This window comes from Pungitius pungitius, chromosome 17, assembly GCF_949316345.1.
Source record: "Pungitius pungitius chromosome 17, fPunPun2.1, whole genome shotgun sequence".
NCBI lineage: Eukaryota > Metazoa > Chordata > Actinopteri > Perciformes > Gasterosteidae > Pungitius > Pungitius pungitius.
The window spans coordinates 16,114,676-16,132,173 of NC_084916.1; the positions used below are offsets into that span (position 1 = coordinate 16,114,676).

The following is a 17,498-nucleotide window of genomic DNA, read 5'->3' on the forward strand; positions in this document are numbered from 1 at the left end:
AGTTGCCAAAATGGGTCAGAGAGTCTTTCCGCAGAAAGAGAAGTCGTTCAGTCTTGTCGGGGTTGATCTTCAGACGGTGAGCGGACATCCACCGAGAGAGACGTCAGACAGGCAGGTAGAGATCTGTGCCGCCACCTGAGTGTCCGTGTGAGGGAAGGAGAGAATTAGTTGGGTGTCATCAGCGCAGCTGTGGTAGGAAAAACCATGTGAGCGAATAAGAGTTGGTGTAGATAGAGAAGAAGAGGGGATCCAGGACGGTGCCCTGAGGAACTCCAGTAGAAAGAGTACATGGGTATGACACAAATTCTCTCCAGGTTACGCGGTAGGTGCAGCCGTCAAGGTAGGACGAGAGAAGGGAGAGAGAAGAGCCTGTGATACCAAGTTCCCGAAGGAAGGAAATAAGGATCTGGTCGTTTACTGTGTCAAATGCAGCAGAAAGGTCCAGAAGGATGAGGACGGAGGAGAGAGAGGCGGCTCTAGCAGCGTGGAGATGCTCTGTGACAGCGAGGAGAGCAGTCTCTGTGGAATGGCCCACCTTGAAGCCTGACTGGTGGGTGTCAAGGAGGTTGTTACGGTGGAGATAGGAGGGGAGTTTTGGACAGAAAGGGAAGAAGAGAGACCTGTCTGTAGTTGTTTTCTTTAGAAGGCTTCAGGGTGGGTTTCTTCAGGTTTAAAATTAATTTCAAATAGTAGGGATATGTGCATATAATAGAGGCTTTAATCAAAGTGTAAGTGAAAAACCATGAATAGAATAAATCAATACATGCACTGCACTTAAAATCATTACATAACCACGTTGGACACCATCAGGCTCTACGCTTGTGGGATGAAACAAAAAAGGGACAAAACAATTCTCTGCAGCGACTCCCTTAAAATGATATATGTGCCTTTAAGAGACAAGGCAGAGTTCTTTATCTCCCAGGGACACCTGGAGCTTTTCTCACACTTAAAATGCAGATGAAATATGAGAATGTTCCTTGTAGTATTTTTTAAAGAATATCAATTAAATACATTTAATTTCGGTTTTCCAGCCAACAACAGGACTCTTTCTGTTCTTGTCTGCACAGACACAGACACATTCAGTGAAGCTCCAACACCACGTGGCCCTTCAGAGGGCCCCTCTAACAGCTCTACCAAGGGCCCAATAGAGGCAGAGTTCCACCCAGCAGGTCAATCCAGATATTCCACCCTCCAGGTCAATCCAGATATTCCACCCTCCAGGTCAATCTAGATATTCCACCCTCCAGGTCAATCCAGATAAACATGTTGTATTTCAGAGCTCAAATGGATCTTTTGTATTGATTACGTTTTGTTTGTTTTCGGTAAAAAAGAGAAATCGGCTGAGCCTAAAATAGGGGCATTTTTTCAGGTTAGATTTTATTTCCTTTCTAGCTTTTTCCAATATGCCCGACCCCCCCCCCCCCCTCACTGCACACGGTCACAAGGCGAGCTTTCTACTGACAAACCGCTTCGTCGAATTGAACCAAATATTTCTACCTTTAAAAAAGAAAACGGCCTCCCAGCCAATCACAGCGCGGGGGAGGCGGGCCTTATGCCAATGTGTTGGCAAGGGAGACGCAGCGGTTCATTCATCGCCTCCTTCCACACAGAGAGACAGAGACGGAGAGTTTGAGCACGAAGGTTATCTTGCATGAGGGAGGAACAGCTTCGGACCACGACAGAGCCGCGAGAAGAGCTGCGAAGCAAAGAAGCGGAGAGAGGAGCTTATTCTTCTGCAGAACATCACAGGGTAGGAGGTGTGTTTATGTGTGTGCCAGTGCTGCTCAAGTGTGTCACGTATTCCTTTGAACTGGGTTTGATTCCTGAATGATAGAGCGTTACTGGTCTGTAATACACGGTGTCTCTGGCTGGGTGGAGGAACCGAACCACTAACCCCAACCAGTGTTGCACGTATCACCCCTTATAATGAGTCCAGGCTCCCAGCGGACTGGACTGCCTTATTGGGTGGTTTCGGTGTCTTGCTCAAGGGCACTCGGGGGCTGGAGAGGGAATCGAACCTGCGACCACGACCTGCTGTTTCCAAAAACCTTGTTTTTTTTTTTTCCTTCGCACGGATCTGAAAACGCAGCCATGGAAGTCGGCGCAGGATGTCCTTCACGCTTTAGGGGCCAACTGGATGAACAAAATGAGGCTCCAAACCTACGTGTCGCACCACTGGCGCATCTCCACCTGCAGCGCGGTATTACGCGCGCACGCGGAACCACATGTGTTAATTTGCCTGGACTTTTGGGTGGTGGGGGTGGATGGGGGGGGGGGCGGCTGCTAGTTGCACCAACTCGTTTCTGCATGAAGAGCTAGTGAGCAAAATGAGCTGCTTTCTAGTTGCTTTTTTAATTGATCTGCACCCGTAAAGGAGGAGAGAGACGCGCGGAACCAGTGGTTCCACTTTCTATCTGCGTAATTCCGTCCTCCGTGAACGCGACCAGGTCCCGCACCGCTAATAGGGACGGGCCCCCACGGGGTGCCGCCAGGCTGGTCTGTGCATCATCAGTGGGTCATACCAAACGAGTTATTGCATCACAACAACTGACCCGCGGGCGCGTGTGTCTGCGTATTTCGCGCGCCTCGCTGGATCCAAAGCATCGATTGTTTTAATATACGATACGCAGCGTGAGAGCGATGTGGAGCAGAGACACGAACACACCGCAGACGCTGTGTACGTGGGGTTAACGTATCGACGCTGCTGGTTTGTCTTGGTGCTGCACTTCTCCCCCCTCAGGGGACGGTGTTTAGTTCAAGAGTCAGGCTTTTCTGTACTGAGCATCCCACCGGGGAGCTTCTGCAACCACCCTCATTATGTTCAGAATCATTGTTTTCTGCACACGAACACAGAGTTTTACATTGAATGGGTTAAACTCTGCTAACTATTGCAATTCAGCAATGAATTATACCTTCATGCTGTCAGAAACCTGTAATTTGTGCTCAAGCTCGGCTCCATTATGTTGAGAATTATTTCATTGTTCCTTGTTTTTCCCATTTATGTCATTGCCATGCCATGTATATTCATGTTCTTCACTCTGGGAGCAGAATCCAAAAAAAGCAATCCGTCACTACAGCTGAGTGCTAACACTTAACGGAATTAACTGCGCCAAGAAAAACAACCACCCTGAAAATGGTCTGTTTGACTCTAAAAGGACCAGAATCTACTAAATGAACATCATGCTGTATTGGAGAAGACTTCAAACTACAGATTGACACCATAAACCCATTTTATCAACCCATTACTGAGGGAATAATTCAAGAGAAAAGTCATTTTCCCCGTAGACTCCAATGGGAGCACAGCCCCCCCCCCCTGGTGGTCAGCAGAGAGAATGCAGGTTTAAGGATCTTCTGCATTGGTTTCACTTTTCAGACTTAGCATCAAAAGCAGAACGATCTTTTAGTAAATAGACTAACAACAATACATTGCTTTAGGGGTGATGTGAAGGTCACACGTTGTGTTTCAGATGTTGGCATTTCCATCACGGGCCGCACTTGCAACAGCTGAGAGGCGCAGACTGCAGTGCTTCCTGCTTAAAGTCCACTCTGTCGAGTGTTAACCCAAATAAAGGACACAACGCTTCCTCTGCTAAACACTTAAGTGCTGTCTCGTTGACCTTCACTCGACGCCCGTGCAGAAACATGCGCTCCCTCCCATCGCCTCTTTCTCGGTGTGTTTGGTGCCTCCGAACATGGTTAATGCTCAATAGATCTCTCCGGGATCAGCGCTACGACGTTGTGGCTTTAGAGCCTCGCAACGTGTGTGATGTCATCGGACCAGTAGCACAGTAAGTAGATTATTTGGGTCTGTGCAGGGCTCTTAGTCACAGGCCCGGCTCGCTCGTTATTCACCCCAGGTAGAAGGAGCCACTCACTGGACCGGGGGGAGGACATCATCGCAACTTACTCTATCCTCTGGAAATTCCTATTGATTTCCCCCCCCCCCCCCCCCTCCTGTTTAAAGAGCGCGGTACCATCTCGTCCTGTCTGCGTCCATCCATGTTGTTTGTTTTTCTACTGTCTTCATTCAGCAGGAGATGAATGATGCTGCGACACCCACGACCAACCACACACACACACACGCACACACACACACACAGCTTTTTGCACTTTTCTTTCCCTTTGTATAACTTCTATTTTGTCACCGGCTCATTCTCATTGTGTGTGTGTCTAAGAATTAGCTCACATGACCTCCTGCATGTGTGTTTCCCTCGACTGATTGATTCATCCATTCCTGTCGCACGCTTTATTACCCAGCGAGACCGATGCTTCAATATGAGGAGTGTCTGTGCGTGTCTGTCTGTGTGTGTGTGTGTGTGTGTGTGTGTGTGTGTGTGTGTGTGTGTGTGTGTGCGACACACCCCGTCATGGACCCGCTGGTAGTAGTCGAGCAACAACAGCAGACGGATGAAGAGTGAAGGAGTTTATTAATGAACACACCGTTGATGGAGACTTCTCCAGCAGAGACACAGTCGAGCACCGGAGGAACAAATTAAACAAGAAGGAAAAGATGCATTTGCCAAATAATATTAGCAAATAGTCTGTTTGACTGTATTCCCAGATAATAACATCTTAGCAGACCAGTTTTAATTTAAGAGCAGCCGGTACAGATACAATCAATGGCACAAAAATATCATAAACTGATTTATGATGAATCATCATTACTGGTTGAATGCTTGCTGTTTGGCCTGTGACTCCATATTTTATTATTATTTTAGTATTCGAAGGATCAGCGGTACTAATCTCCCCTTCAGAGGTGTGAGCGCGTCGGCCGCTCTGTACTGTCTGAGTCAGCTTGGAGAGACTGACAAGCTGTCAGGATGAAGCCCGCCTCGAGCCCAATGCATGCTGGGATTGACTCCAGTCCCCCCCCCCCCCCCGTCCTGTTTTACAAGAGCTGCTGGATGACAATAAAACGGCCCCCATGCCGTCGGTTGCTCAGATATTCACAAATATTTCATTCAATGGATAATTCTCAGTTCTAAAGGTAGCTCGTCTTCCTTGAGGGGTCGTCTGCCTGCGTGCAAATGTCTCTACTGGAATGATGTCATCAACAAAACTCAACACTACCGTGTCGCACAATAACGTCTCCGGCCTTTGGTGGAGAAAGGGTTTTTTCTTCTCCTGACGCCTCCCCGCTGCTGCCGCCTGCTCTCTCGCCCACTTTCCCCTGGGCGAGGAGCTGCTCATATCAATTCACCCGGGGCGGCGCCACCTGCTCAAACGGCGTCTCAGCTCCTCCTTGTCACACACTCCCCCCCCCGCCGGGCTCGGACCCTCGCGTCCAACGCGGCGTTACGGTGCCACCGGGCGTGCCGCGTGATCACCTGTATATCGTTGCATGTACTACGCGATGAGGAGCTACGGTGGTTGTCAACAACCCGAGATGCCGCGAGGGATTCCTTTCATTAGTCATAAGTGTTACGAATGGTGGCACCACAGGGACGAGAAGAGGAGCCAGAGAGCAGGGTAAGGTGCAAGGAACAGCTGTTACTTGTCCAAACAGGTTCGGCACACAGGAGGCCTGTGAGGAAAAGACAAGGTCAGGAGAAAAAAGAAAACAGGAACTGGCTGGAAGGCTCGACTCGACTCAGAGCGCCACGGCGGAATGACACCGAGGCGGAGGGGACACCCGGGTAAAATCGTCCGGTGATCAGACGCAGGTGGATCCCATCGGGGGAGGGGGGGGGGGGGGGGGCGCGGCGAGGCAGACAATCACAAAGGCCGGGAAAACGCACAAAAGCAGAGAAGTGAGGGCTCTGAAATGGAAGGCGCGCGCACACACACTGCAGTTAAGCCGGCGTAGCCATGGCGACGTCACCGGTCGGTTGGTGGACTGCCGTCTGGGAGCCGCGTCGATGCTTTTTTTTTTCCCGCGCACACAATGAACGGAGAGGTTATTTGGAAAGGGCAGCGGTGATGTCCCCGGGTAGCGACCCGTCAATCACAGTAAGCCCCGCCCTGAAGCACACTTACCATACCATCGTTTGCTAAATGAGCAGATGAGATGACTTGGATCAAAACCGTATACTCATGTTCACATGGTTTTCTGAGATAACAAATGAAGAGAGAAGCTGAGTCATTCTCTCATAGACTTCTTTACAATCTGACTTTATTTTGTGGCCCCGGATGAGCCCCCCCCCCTCTCCCCCTGCTGGTTAGTACAGAGAATGCAATGCTGTGTGTGTGTGTCACTGTGTGTGTGTCTTGTTTGTGTCTGTCGCTCTCACACCTGAACCGCAAAACCAAAACAACTCTCCACCTCGTCGTTTTTTTTGTGCGTGCATGTGACGTTTGCGTGCGTGCGTGGGTGCGTGTGCGTGTGTTGGCATCTTCTGGCTTCCGATAGATAAAGTGTCACTCGTTACCCGCGTTGTGGCTGTGCAGGTTTGCCGCGGCCGAACCAATAGGAGACACTTAGAGCTGCACTCAGACATGAGTCACCCCGACCTCGCTGAGCCGTGGCGATAAATGAATACTGAAGTGAGCGCACGATGTGGGGTTTTATTTTTTATTTATTTTGAGGTATCCTGGAGATAAAGGTTAGCAGGGAGGCTGACTCACGAGGCCACGCGGACGCTCTGTCCCCCGTGTTTTCTCCCCGAGCTGCGTTTCTATAGCGATGCACCAGGGAGAGGCATGAATTAAGAGTTAGAATAATACCCAGAGATCGGCGCCAACAAGCTCTGTGCAACGTCGATTCACGTGGAACACCGGCCCAGATGTAGGTGTTCAATGACTTCCACCAGGCCCATCATGCATCACTCAGCCCATCGCTCAGGGTTCCGGGGGGGGGGGGGGGGGGGGACGGACGGCCCATGATTGGCCCGAACGCGCCCTCCGTCCGGCAAGCGAGTCGGGGGTTCGCAACCTGTTGCCAAGGCAACAAATTGTTCCATTTCACTTCTGATGCACGAAGACCAGCGAGTGCGTGGTGAAAGGTCCACGCGTCGATGCGCCGTCCATCAGCCCCTCGTCACCTTTCTGTTCTCCTCTAATGCTCTCTCTTTGACGCGCACACACACGCACGCACACACACACACACACACACACACACACGCCCGACCCAGTCGATGGCTCGGGCTGGTATTGGACTGGTTCCCTATTGATTACTCTCCGATTGCAGCAGCGGCCCATTCTACTTTTTCCACTCTCACAACACTGCAAACACACGACACAGCAGGCAACGACTGTTCCATCGGGGGGGGGGGGGCGAGCTTCCCATTTCTGCTCCCGTTCCAACTCAATTACAGCTTTCCACACTCCCCCCCCCCCCCCCTGGGCTTCGTCCAGTTACAGGCCGAGTGCCTGGGCTTCACAATGACATGACGCGGTAATCTCGCTGCCTCTCGTGGCCGCTTCGTCCGGGTCACCATGGCAACGGAAACATACTTTGCTTAATTAAAAAGCAGAATAATTCCAGCGTGATTTGGGGTTTAGGTCAACTCCTGATTCAGGCGGGTTCTCACACACACAAATCCTAACTGTGCCTTGGAAGAAGAGTAATGGGTTGTAATCCGTCCAAATCCCAGAAATACCCAGAAGTCACAACGCCACTTTTAATCAAAAACCGCAATCCACGCCCAGCTGTGTACTTTTTCTTTTCCTTCTCTTCAACTATTTGAAGGGAGATGAAGGGTGAAACCCGACAGCCTTTCCCAGTCCGGCTGCCCGGGTTCAACCGCAGAGAGACCCGCGGTACAACAAAGTGTTTCATACATCAGAGTCATTATTAATTATTAATCATTAATTAGTTTGCTCGCCTGGCTGGTCACATCTCTCCCTGGCATCCTCAGGAAACTCTATTATCTGCTTCATTTGCTTCCCGAGCGGAGGGATAATCTCTCCTCTGCCTCAGTCAGCGTAGCAGCTCCGAGGAAAGTGCTGATGTTTGTGTGTGTGTGTGTGTGTGTGTGTGTGTGTGCAAAATCAGGGTTGAATCAATTAAAGATCATTGGATGCTATAAATATATTTGTAAATATGTAAAGAATGTTAGCAGAAAAGCTATTTAGGCTCAAAATCAAGCTCACATTAACAGATCAATGTGGGAGTCCAAAGCTCCAAGATGAATTATAACTAAATTCAAGAAGTCTCCTGATTGAACTTGAGAGCTTTCAGAGAAACCCTTCCACCTTTGGGCCTAAAGGCATCTACACTCAAAAAAACAACGCTTTCAACGAACTTAATAAAATCATGGAAATGATTTGCACACTATTTTATTGATTCTTTGAGCATAAAGAAATTATGTTGATACGACTTGATGTATTTGAGTAGGATCAACTTAATTTATTATGGTTGGTTCAACGCATTTTCTTGGGTTGTGTCAAACTCAAATGAATACGGTTGGTTTGACTAATGCCACATTAGTAAAATGTAGGCTAGTCAATGAAGTTAGACCAACCCAAATTATTCAATTTAATCCTGCCCAAGAAAAATAGGTTGGACTAACTCTAATAAATTACGTTGATCCGACTTGAGTATATTATAGTGAACCAACTTAATTGCTTATTGCTTAAAGAAAGCAGTTAAATTATGTTGAAATACTTTCCATGATTTCGCTATAGTAATACTAAAAATGTTAGTGTTAACATTTACCCTGAACCACAACTAAAACTAAGTTTTAACAAAATATACAACTGTTTTGGCTGGAAACAAGACAAATGAGAGATGTTGCAATACAACTGTATTTCTCAAAGTAGGCACTGAATAATGTTTTAATGAGCAGCTTCTCTTATAAACATACATATCAAAACCTTTTCTCAACTTTCTATGACACATACACAATTAAAATACATTTTTGAAAGTGCTAACAGTGGTTATTAGTGCAGTCTTGACCTGAACTCTGAAGACTTTGTCTTTGTACAAACATCCCTCTTATCCTCTTACATTCACAACATTCATCTTAAAGACTTGTGATTACTTAATTAATGCACTGGTGAACACGCAGGAATACAGAAAATAATAAACACACACAGAAGTGTCTAATCTGCTTTAGCCATCATAATGTGTCTAACGGGATAGCTTTATTTTGAGAGCTTGTCCTTTTATGGATAGTTTGTTTGGGTCTAGTTCCATTATTATTTTCTGCAGAACTTCAAAAGTATACTTGAGCTCTGGAGGGTAGCTCAAGTTGAGAGCATACACAAGCGCAAGCAACATTGACACTGCAAAGGGTACATTTCCCAACTCGCTCAGCACTTCCACCCCCTCCAGAATGACTCCGACTTCATCTGGGTCATCACTGGGCTCCGCTCCTTCTTTTCGAATCACATGGATCGCAAAGACTGTCTCCGCCATAGCTGTTTGACTGCTTTCAATATTCTGTGACAAAACAGTTAACAAAAGCAATCATTTTTCACTTATGTGCATTACATGCCATTTTTATTGCACTATTTTACTGTATAAACAGCTATCAATAACTTCATTCACATTAGGGCTTTCAAAGAATATTCTATATTCAAATAGTTGAAAACAACACTAAGAAGTTAAGTTGGGCCAACTTAATCGTATTTGATCTTACCCAAGTAAAGATAAAGGTAAATGAACATACCGTGTATTCCTTCACCAGCTTCTCTGGATCTTCGTTCAAGTAAACATATAGACCTTTGAGGACGCATTCTCGTCTGACGTCAATGCTGGCAGTCTAAGTATGCAGATAAAATAACATTAGGAACACCATCTAAACCAACCATCTTATTAATCACAATGAGTAACCATGCAATATCAGTGTGTAAATTAGTATGTGAACCCTTGGGATCCAGGGGTGTTAGCAACAAGTGCAGACGACCAATAAAGGCAACAAGTAAGTAAACAAAATACAAAAGTTCTACGAGTAGAATAGCCTCTCTTTAACTTTTCCATTGTCATCATACCTGGGTTATGGGTACCATGATGCTCTTGATCTTTCTCCCTTGAACTCCACTTTTCTTGGCATACACCTAGATCAGGTTTTCAGAGTACAGATCCAGCTGGGAGAAGAACTTTGACTGCAAATTGATTGTTGTGATTCTCTTGAATTCCAGGAGACTTGTAGTGGGATGGTGTAGTCAGTGAGGTTGATCCAAGACACACTTTGGGGGATAGCAGACACAGGACACTTTTGCAGTCAGAAATTGCTGCAATAAAGTCAGATAGAACAATCAATTAATATTCATGGAAGTTAAGGCCTCCTAAGTCAGTGACGCGCGAAAAACTCCCGGTTGTTGTGACGCATCAGACCAGTGTGTGCGCGGGGGCCGGGTGGCCAGAGCGGAGCCAGCCCATTGACAGTACTGTACTTTGAAATGTGGAATTAAAATGGAAATGGAGATTTGTCTGGTTTGATCAATCATTATTCTAGATAAACTGCATGCTATACATTTTTATATGTATAAATATATATACAGATCGCTCCAAAATAGCGTTTGCCTCCGGCGGGCCGCGGAGAAGCCGCCTTCGGTTTAACTGCGGCGGAACGGCGGCTGGCCGTCCGGGAAACGAAGCGGTTGCCGCTGGCGGTGCGCCGCAAACGTGTTTGCGATTACGTCATACTGTCGCTTCTACTGCCTCTGGAGAACCGCCGATGGTCCGCCGACTCATTGCTATCTTTCTATCTATGAGAGTCGGTAAAACGGCCTGCTATATTTGCCGCGCGCAGCTATTGGCCATGTTCCAAACTAACGTTAGCTACCGTCAATATATATATATATATATAATGACGGTAGTATTACTCTTAGTAAATGAAACGTGTGCTTAGTCATTTATTGTCATTCAAATTCAGCAGTAACGTTAGCGCGCTAATGTAACCCTACAAGGAGTATGCTAACGTCATTAAGTCAACGTTAGCTAGTCGTGAACACCTTATAATATATTGCTAAAACGTTACCTCGTCATTAACAATAGCTCACTGTTCACCGTTCACATTGGTAGGTTGCAAAAAGGAGTGACGTAACGTTATATAAGCTAACACGACATTGCTAGCCATGCGCATGGGGACTTTACTCTTTTTAAATGTAGTAAAAAATAACACTACATAAAAAATAGCATAAACAGAACAACGAGCTAAGATATGAAGACATTAATGCACGTATAATTGTTTTACTTTTAGAAGGATGGTGATGGATTTCTGCTTACCTTTTCCATGTGCGGCCAACGGTGTATCTTCTTAATCTGGTTCTGACGAAGACTGCCTTCGCCTTGGTTTTCGCGGTCATGCCTGGCTACTCGATTGTCTCAGTTAATCGCAACATGAATGGATCTAATAAACGTTACGTTTTTGAAGTTCATGCCAATCCTACATGACTGAATCACGTTCACATTGAAAACATTAATGAATATCGTTCATTCTACATGTTACACATTAGTAAATGTAACAACCAGCCAATATCCTTTTTTTGAGTGTAAAGGCAAAGGATGCTTTTGGCCGAGAGGTCTCACTCCCTGGGATCCTGCGTCCCTCCTGCAGCAAAGCACCCCGTGACGCCAAAACCACACCAAGAGATCCTGAAAGCAACCCGGAGTCATCTCCGAAGGGATCTATTTGTTTCTCCTTCGTGGAAATGGATCCCTTAAGCTAGTGCTCTCGTAAACGTCACGGCAGTGGAAGCTCTTCTCTGGCAATAACAAAGTCGGGTGTCGGACTAAAAGGCTTCAACATTTGACATCCACCCACTCATCTTCCTCCTTTTTCTCTCAAGCAACTATGAGATGAAACATTTGTTTTTTGTCTTTCAACCTGATTAGACCAGCGGTGACCTTTTCACGATAACTTCACGCTGGAATGCCCTAATGTCCTGCATTTTTGCTGTTGCTCTCAGCTCTGGGCTGTTCCCTGCAGGGCCTCCCACTCCGTCCAAAATGTTAGTACAGCTTGGAGTGTCCTGGGGTTCAGTTGTGTGACTCACTCGAGACACTAAGCGTGACGGCAGGGTAGTTTGTCCTCTCAACCGAGTCCCCGTGTCCCCTCTTTGGACTCAAAGGGGTTCATGGAGACGGGTCATCAGGGAAATAGGAAGGACCGTTTATATACATGGACACTTTGTTTGCGTTGTTTGTCTAGCCCCTCCTCACTTCTCTCTCTCTCTCTCTCTCTCTCTCTCTCTCTACCCCCCCCCTCCCCCCTTGCTCTCCCATAGAGGTGAAGCACCATGGGGAAACACAACAGCAAGCTGGCTCCCGAGGTTCTGGAGGACCTGACCAAGAGCACGGAATTCAACGAGGCGGAGCTCAAGCAGTGGTACAAAGGCTTCCTCAAGGACTGTCCCTCTGGCATCCTCAACCTGGACGAGTTTCAGCAGCTCTACGTGAAGGTGAAGCCAGGACAGAAGCACGGAAGCGGGCCGACGTTCTCATCGACACGGTTCCTTCCCCGTAGTTTTTCTCAAGCTGCTTCCTTTTTGTATTTTGAGAATTTAAAAAATATGCCTTTTGAAAAAAAAAAAAGACTTGTGCAATATTTGGAAGGTGTACATTTAGTCCTTAGATTGGATCAAACGATGCATTGCAGCGGCGTCTTCCATGGAGTGTTGCATAACGTCACCTTCTCGTTCTCTTTCTGTTAGTTCTTTCCCTACGGAGACGCATCAAAGTTCGCCCAGCACGCATTTCGGACATTTGACAAGAACGGCGACGGCACGATCGACTTCAGGGAGTTCATCTGCGCCTTGTCCATCACCTCCAGGGGCAGCTTCGAGCAGAAGCTCAACTGGGCCTTCAACATGTACGACCTGGACGGGGACGGGAAGATCACCCGCGTGGAGATGCTGGAGATCATCGAGGTGCGGAAGCATTTGTGTTAACGGGCTCTCTGTTGCTCATGTGTTTGAAGACTCATTACCCCCCCCCCCCCCTTCCTCCCCTGCCTCTGCAGGCCATCTACAAGATGGTGGGCACCGTGATCATGATGCGCATGAACGAGGACGGGCTGACGCCCCAGCAGCGTGTGGACAAGATCTTCTCCAAGATGGACAAGGACCACAACGACGAGATCTCCCTGGAGGAGTTCAAAGAGGCCGCCAAGTCCGACCCCTCCATCGTCCTACTGCTGCAGTGTGACATGCAGAAGTAGAGAGAGAGAGAGAGATGGAGAAACAGAGAGGGAGGGGGGTGGGAGGGGGGTGAAACTAGAGGAGGAAGGAGGATTAGAGAACAGAAGGGCTCTGGAGGAAAGGGAGGATTGCAGTTTGGGGAGGAGGAGTAGGAGGAGGGAAGCTTTATTTCTACACACACACACACACACACACATATATATGTATAAATATATACATATATGGATCTCCTTAATTCCAAATGATCTTAAAAGGATTTAAGAGTTAGAGATCTCAATAATTAAAAAACATTTTCTTTTCGAAAATGTGCTTGTTAGCTTTCTTTGTGTCATCTGCCAAATGCTAAGCTGCAGCAAAGAGAGGGTTAGCCTATAGCTTGGCTTAGCATGAAGGGTGCAAAACGGACCCGAAAGCCCAACGGGGCCCCCGCTCAGAGGTAAATAAACGTGCTCGTGTAACGGCAACGTGCCGTTTTTTTACACTTTGGATTTTACTTTCGACCTCCGCTTCAAACGCTCGTCGCGAAGGCAAATGAACACATTTCACAAAAATGTTGAGCGAAGTGTAATTTCTGGCACCCCGAAGCCAATTTGGAAAAACACAGCGGGTGTTTTGGAAGCAGTGCACCATGGGATGGTTTAAAAAAAGGAATGGCATTAAAGAAGCTGCTTGTTCCAGGTGGAGTCACAAATGATATGTAGATAGAGAAAGGATTATGTGAAGGAACATCACCGCAGGCTGTGCGCGTGCGTGTCCACGAGTTTGTGAGCATGTGAGAATGTGTGTGTGTGTGTGTGTGTGTGTGTGTGTGTGTGTGTGTGTGTGTGTGTGTCTAAGTCTAAGAAGCTGATAAAATATGTTAAATGGCTTCACGGTATCACACAGGCAACCTGCATGAACAACAACTGAAATTAGAACTCTTTCCATCACCTAATTAAGTTAATCAGCTGTTTAGATCACAGTTTATTAATTAAAAGCAGATGGAAATTACTTTTGCTGATGACTTTATTCAAATATTGTATTAGGCACGAGACCTGTAAGGAGTTATTACATTGCTACATTATTACTTTGGTAAACATGCATTAGAAACATTTTAATTGTGTTTTCTATTGGGCAACAAAACTGAACTATGTCAACTCGGACATAACCAGAAATAAAAACAAATACCTATACAATAGGGTTTTAACCTGATGCTGCTTCTTTAAGACCATTTGATTTGACTTTCCTCATATGAATATATATATATATAGATTCATTATTGTTTCACATGAAAGGAGGTGAGCGGCGCTCCTCTTCCTCTCTGTCCTGCTTTTTCTGTGTCTTTTTCCTCTCTAAATGTCAGGGAGGAAGCGCTTTGATAATCGGTGGTTTGAGGAGAACTTTGCTGAACTCCGCTCACGTGTAAAAATCAATTTGGAAAAAACAAGAGCAAAAGGTTGCAGAGGAAGCCTGGGTGCCCTGCTGTGTCTGTGTGAGTCTGTGTGTGTGTGTGTGTGTGTGTTTGTGTGTCCACGGATCACCTGCTTGTGAATGTATATTATGGCAGGCAACTCATTTTAGCTGTACATCAAAACTCATACTCTTACAAAATGTTAACAATAATAATCCACTGGATAATTTTAAAATATCTGGTTTGCCAAAGGTACAATAAATGATTATCCTTTGTTTAACAACTTATTTTATAATTTATACAAATAGTGCATATATTGCTTCAGCTGTAGGATAATCAACACAATAACAATAAAGACGAATTAATGTTGACTACTTTACAAATACAAACTGCTTTTATGAATTGAATGGATCGTCAGAAGAACTTGTTGCTAACCGTCTTTTATTAAGACACTTAAAGGCTTCAAAATGAATCCGAGGAGTATCGGATCATCTCCCTCCTCCTGTCCTAACCACCAAACTCTCCTCAAGCATCTGAGCTCGCTCTCCTTTTCCAAGTCCCTTCATCCTGTGTGCTAAGCTAAGCTAAGCTAAGCTAACTGTGTCCTGGCTGTAGCTTTCTACTCTTCTAAATAGGACCATTGGTCATAGTCGGTGTCCATAAATGTGTATTTTCCCACAGCAGTTATCCAGAGCGACGTATTGATCTGACTTCTTCTCTAAAATGTTGATGTTCGACATTATTCGGCCACGTAAAAGGCTTGAAGGAGAAACAATACGATTAGAAAAGAAAACCAGCGTGAGAAGAATCAGACTGACGCCATGACAGCTTTCCTTCTAACGGGCCGGTTTGCTGTTAGCGTTTGTTGGTACTCAATGTGTCGTGTACCGCTTTACTCAATCTCAAAAATCTTGCTTTGATCATTTCGATTTTGCATTGCAGCCTCCCGTCAGCCAATCAGATTAAGCCCCTCTCCCCCCCCACTCACCCGGCCAATCAACAGGCTCCCTCCCTGAAGCGAGCAAGCCTCCTTTACGCAATGATGTGTCTATTTACATTGACGATTGTTATCTATAAATACAAATATAACATGTAAATGTGCCGCTAGCTTAGATCTAATTTCATATGATGACACAGCTGTGTGTGTGTGTGTGTGTGTCTGTGTGTGTGCGAGAGACTGATGTCGGGACACTTTTGCGGCCATGTGATTTTGTATTTGTATAATTTGTGTAACAAGAGATGCCTCAGTTTGGTTTAACTTTGTAAAGACGAGTGTGTGTGTGTGTGTGTGTGTGTGTGTCATATGGAGTATTATTAGCCACACCTCCACCTGCTTCCTGTGGTCCGCTGGTACCTGGTTCGTACCACTGTACTGTACTGTTATTATGTGATGAGAACACAGCTCAGTGCATCCTCTGTGGCGAATAACGTCTTAATTATCGTCCAACTTTGCTTTTATCTTTCACCGGGGACACAAACAGCGTCTCCTGTGTGAAAGCTGTCAGTATTAAGGTTTCTACGGTGGGACCTTATTTGAGAAAGAAAATAACGTATACATGCACACGTGTACGGCACCACGCGGACATAGCTTGTGATCCCGCTTGATGTGCGATCACACGTGTGATCAAGACAAACATCAAATGGGTATTTCACGGCTACTGAAATACTTTGGTTTTTTTGTCGTTTCGATTGATATTTGCAGCCGCCTTTTTTTTTTTCTCCATGCAACATCCAATTCAAAAACTACTATTTAAGACTAAATTCAATATTTACTCTTTAGATTTGATGTGCCAAAAACGGGATTGCATGAAGTGAAATATGATCAGGCGGAGCTCAACATGAATGTGAAGTAGTCCAGCAGTTCTCTGAGCTGTGTGAAATTAATGGATAATGTAATTTTATTTAGACAGAAAGGGTCACATGTGCTCGCTTGTGTAATATAAATCTATTCAACATTTCTATATGATGTTCATGTAAAAGTCCTTTTCTCCAGTCTGACAGTTATGCTTTTCTTTTCTTTCTTTTTTTTTGTTTTCAATATTGTTAGGCTCCTAGAACAAAAACAATGTACTTATTTTTGTTACATAGAATAAAACACATGGATGTCGAGAGTCGTTGTCGTCTCGCCTCCTCTGATCGCATCTTCACACACACACACACACACACACGCACGCACGCACGCACACCCACGACAGTGGGCCAAGAGTATGAGTCACCATCCAGCAGTGATGTCACACTGCTGCAGTGATGTCACCAGTAATGCTGTTCCCGTGGAAACCGGGCTGATGTGGCGAGGCAGGGAGGCGAGCACGCTGTCAGGCCGGCATTAGCACGCGCATCAAGTGACTCGGGAAGATGAAGCTTCGCCTTTGAAAATCAATCAGGGACGTTAACGACAGATGAGAGATGAGAACACTGAGGGAGACATTTTTATTTAAAAAAAAAAAACACATTAATTTGATTATGTGTGTTGGGATGAAAGTCTGATAAAGGACTAAAGAAACATAATAATAAGAGACATAATAATTTGCTTATAAAGGTCAAAGCTTATATGAATTCATTGATATTTCAGTTTCTTTAAGAACAAGTAGTTCTTTTTTAAGGTCTTTTCGGCTCTGGTCTCGGCTCATTTAAATTATAAATAAGTTATAAATAACCCACTGCCCCGTTCTCCAGCCAGACGTCACGGATCGATACGGATCTATTCTGAGCCTCGCTGTATCAGGCTTCAGCTCTCAGTGGGAATCCAAACATCACCAATGAGCCCACAAAGGCTCACGAACATTGAATCCCGCTGCAGCGATAGAGGTCAAACTGAGAAAGGTGCCGTGTGCAGGAGCGGCCTGCAGGTGGCGCTGTGAGCTCAGCGGCCCCCCAGAGCTCCACCGTCCCACAGAGACCCCGCACTTATATATAAATAACCCAGCCAGTGCAAGTAAGAACATCAAAGAGAATCAGGAGATGCTCTCTGATTCTGAATTCAGTAAAAATTTTACTTCAAGTACTTTAAAAATGTCTTACTTCTAATGAGAGTTTAGAATGCAGGATATTGAATTTAATATTGGTATTTTTACATTGATTT

General features: G+C 45.8%; 1 protein-coding gene and 1 long non-coding RNA gene across 3 annotated transcripts; one reads left to right on the plus strand and one right to left on the minus strand.

The window, feature by feature from the left end:
• The first annotated feature begins 1,558 nt into the window (after window positions 1-1,558).
• LOC119219039 (visinin-like protein 1) lies at window positions 1,559-16,527 on the plus strand. Of its 2 annotated transcripts, none has more exons than XM_037473903.2 (4): window positions 1,559-1,757; window positions 12,115-12,288; window positions 12,541-12,756; window positions 12,849-16,527. In XM_037473903.2, the coding sequence occupies exons 2-4, from the start codon at window positions 12,127-12,129 to the stop codon at window positions 13,044-13,046; spliced, it is 576 nt and encodes a 191-aa protein (XP_037329800.1). In that variant the 5' UTR covers window positions 1,559-1,757; window positions 12,115-12,126; the 3' UTR covers window positions 13,047-16,527. The 2 variants fall into 2 exon arrangements, with proteins under 2 accessions (XP_037329800.1, XP_037329799.1); XM_037473902.2 differs by having other exon boundaries at window positions 1,560-1,750.
• On the minus strand, window positions 8,172-11,375 carry LOC134107109 (uncharacterized). Its single transcript, XR_009942624.1, has 4 exons — window positions 11,114-11,375; window positions 9,874-10,116; window positions 9,552-9,644; window positions 8,172-9,322 (listed from the first exon to the last, which is right to left on the minus strand). It is a non-coding gene; the product is annotated as an uncharacterized LOC134107109 (long non-coding RNA).
• Window positions 16,528-17,498: the final 971 nt, after the last annotated feature.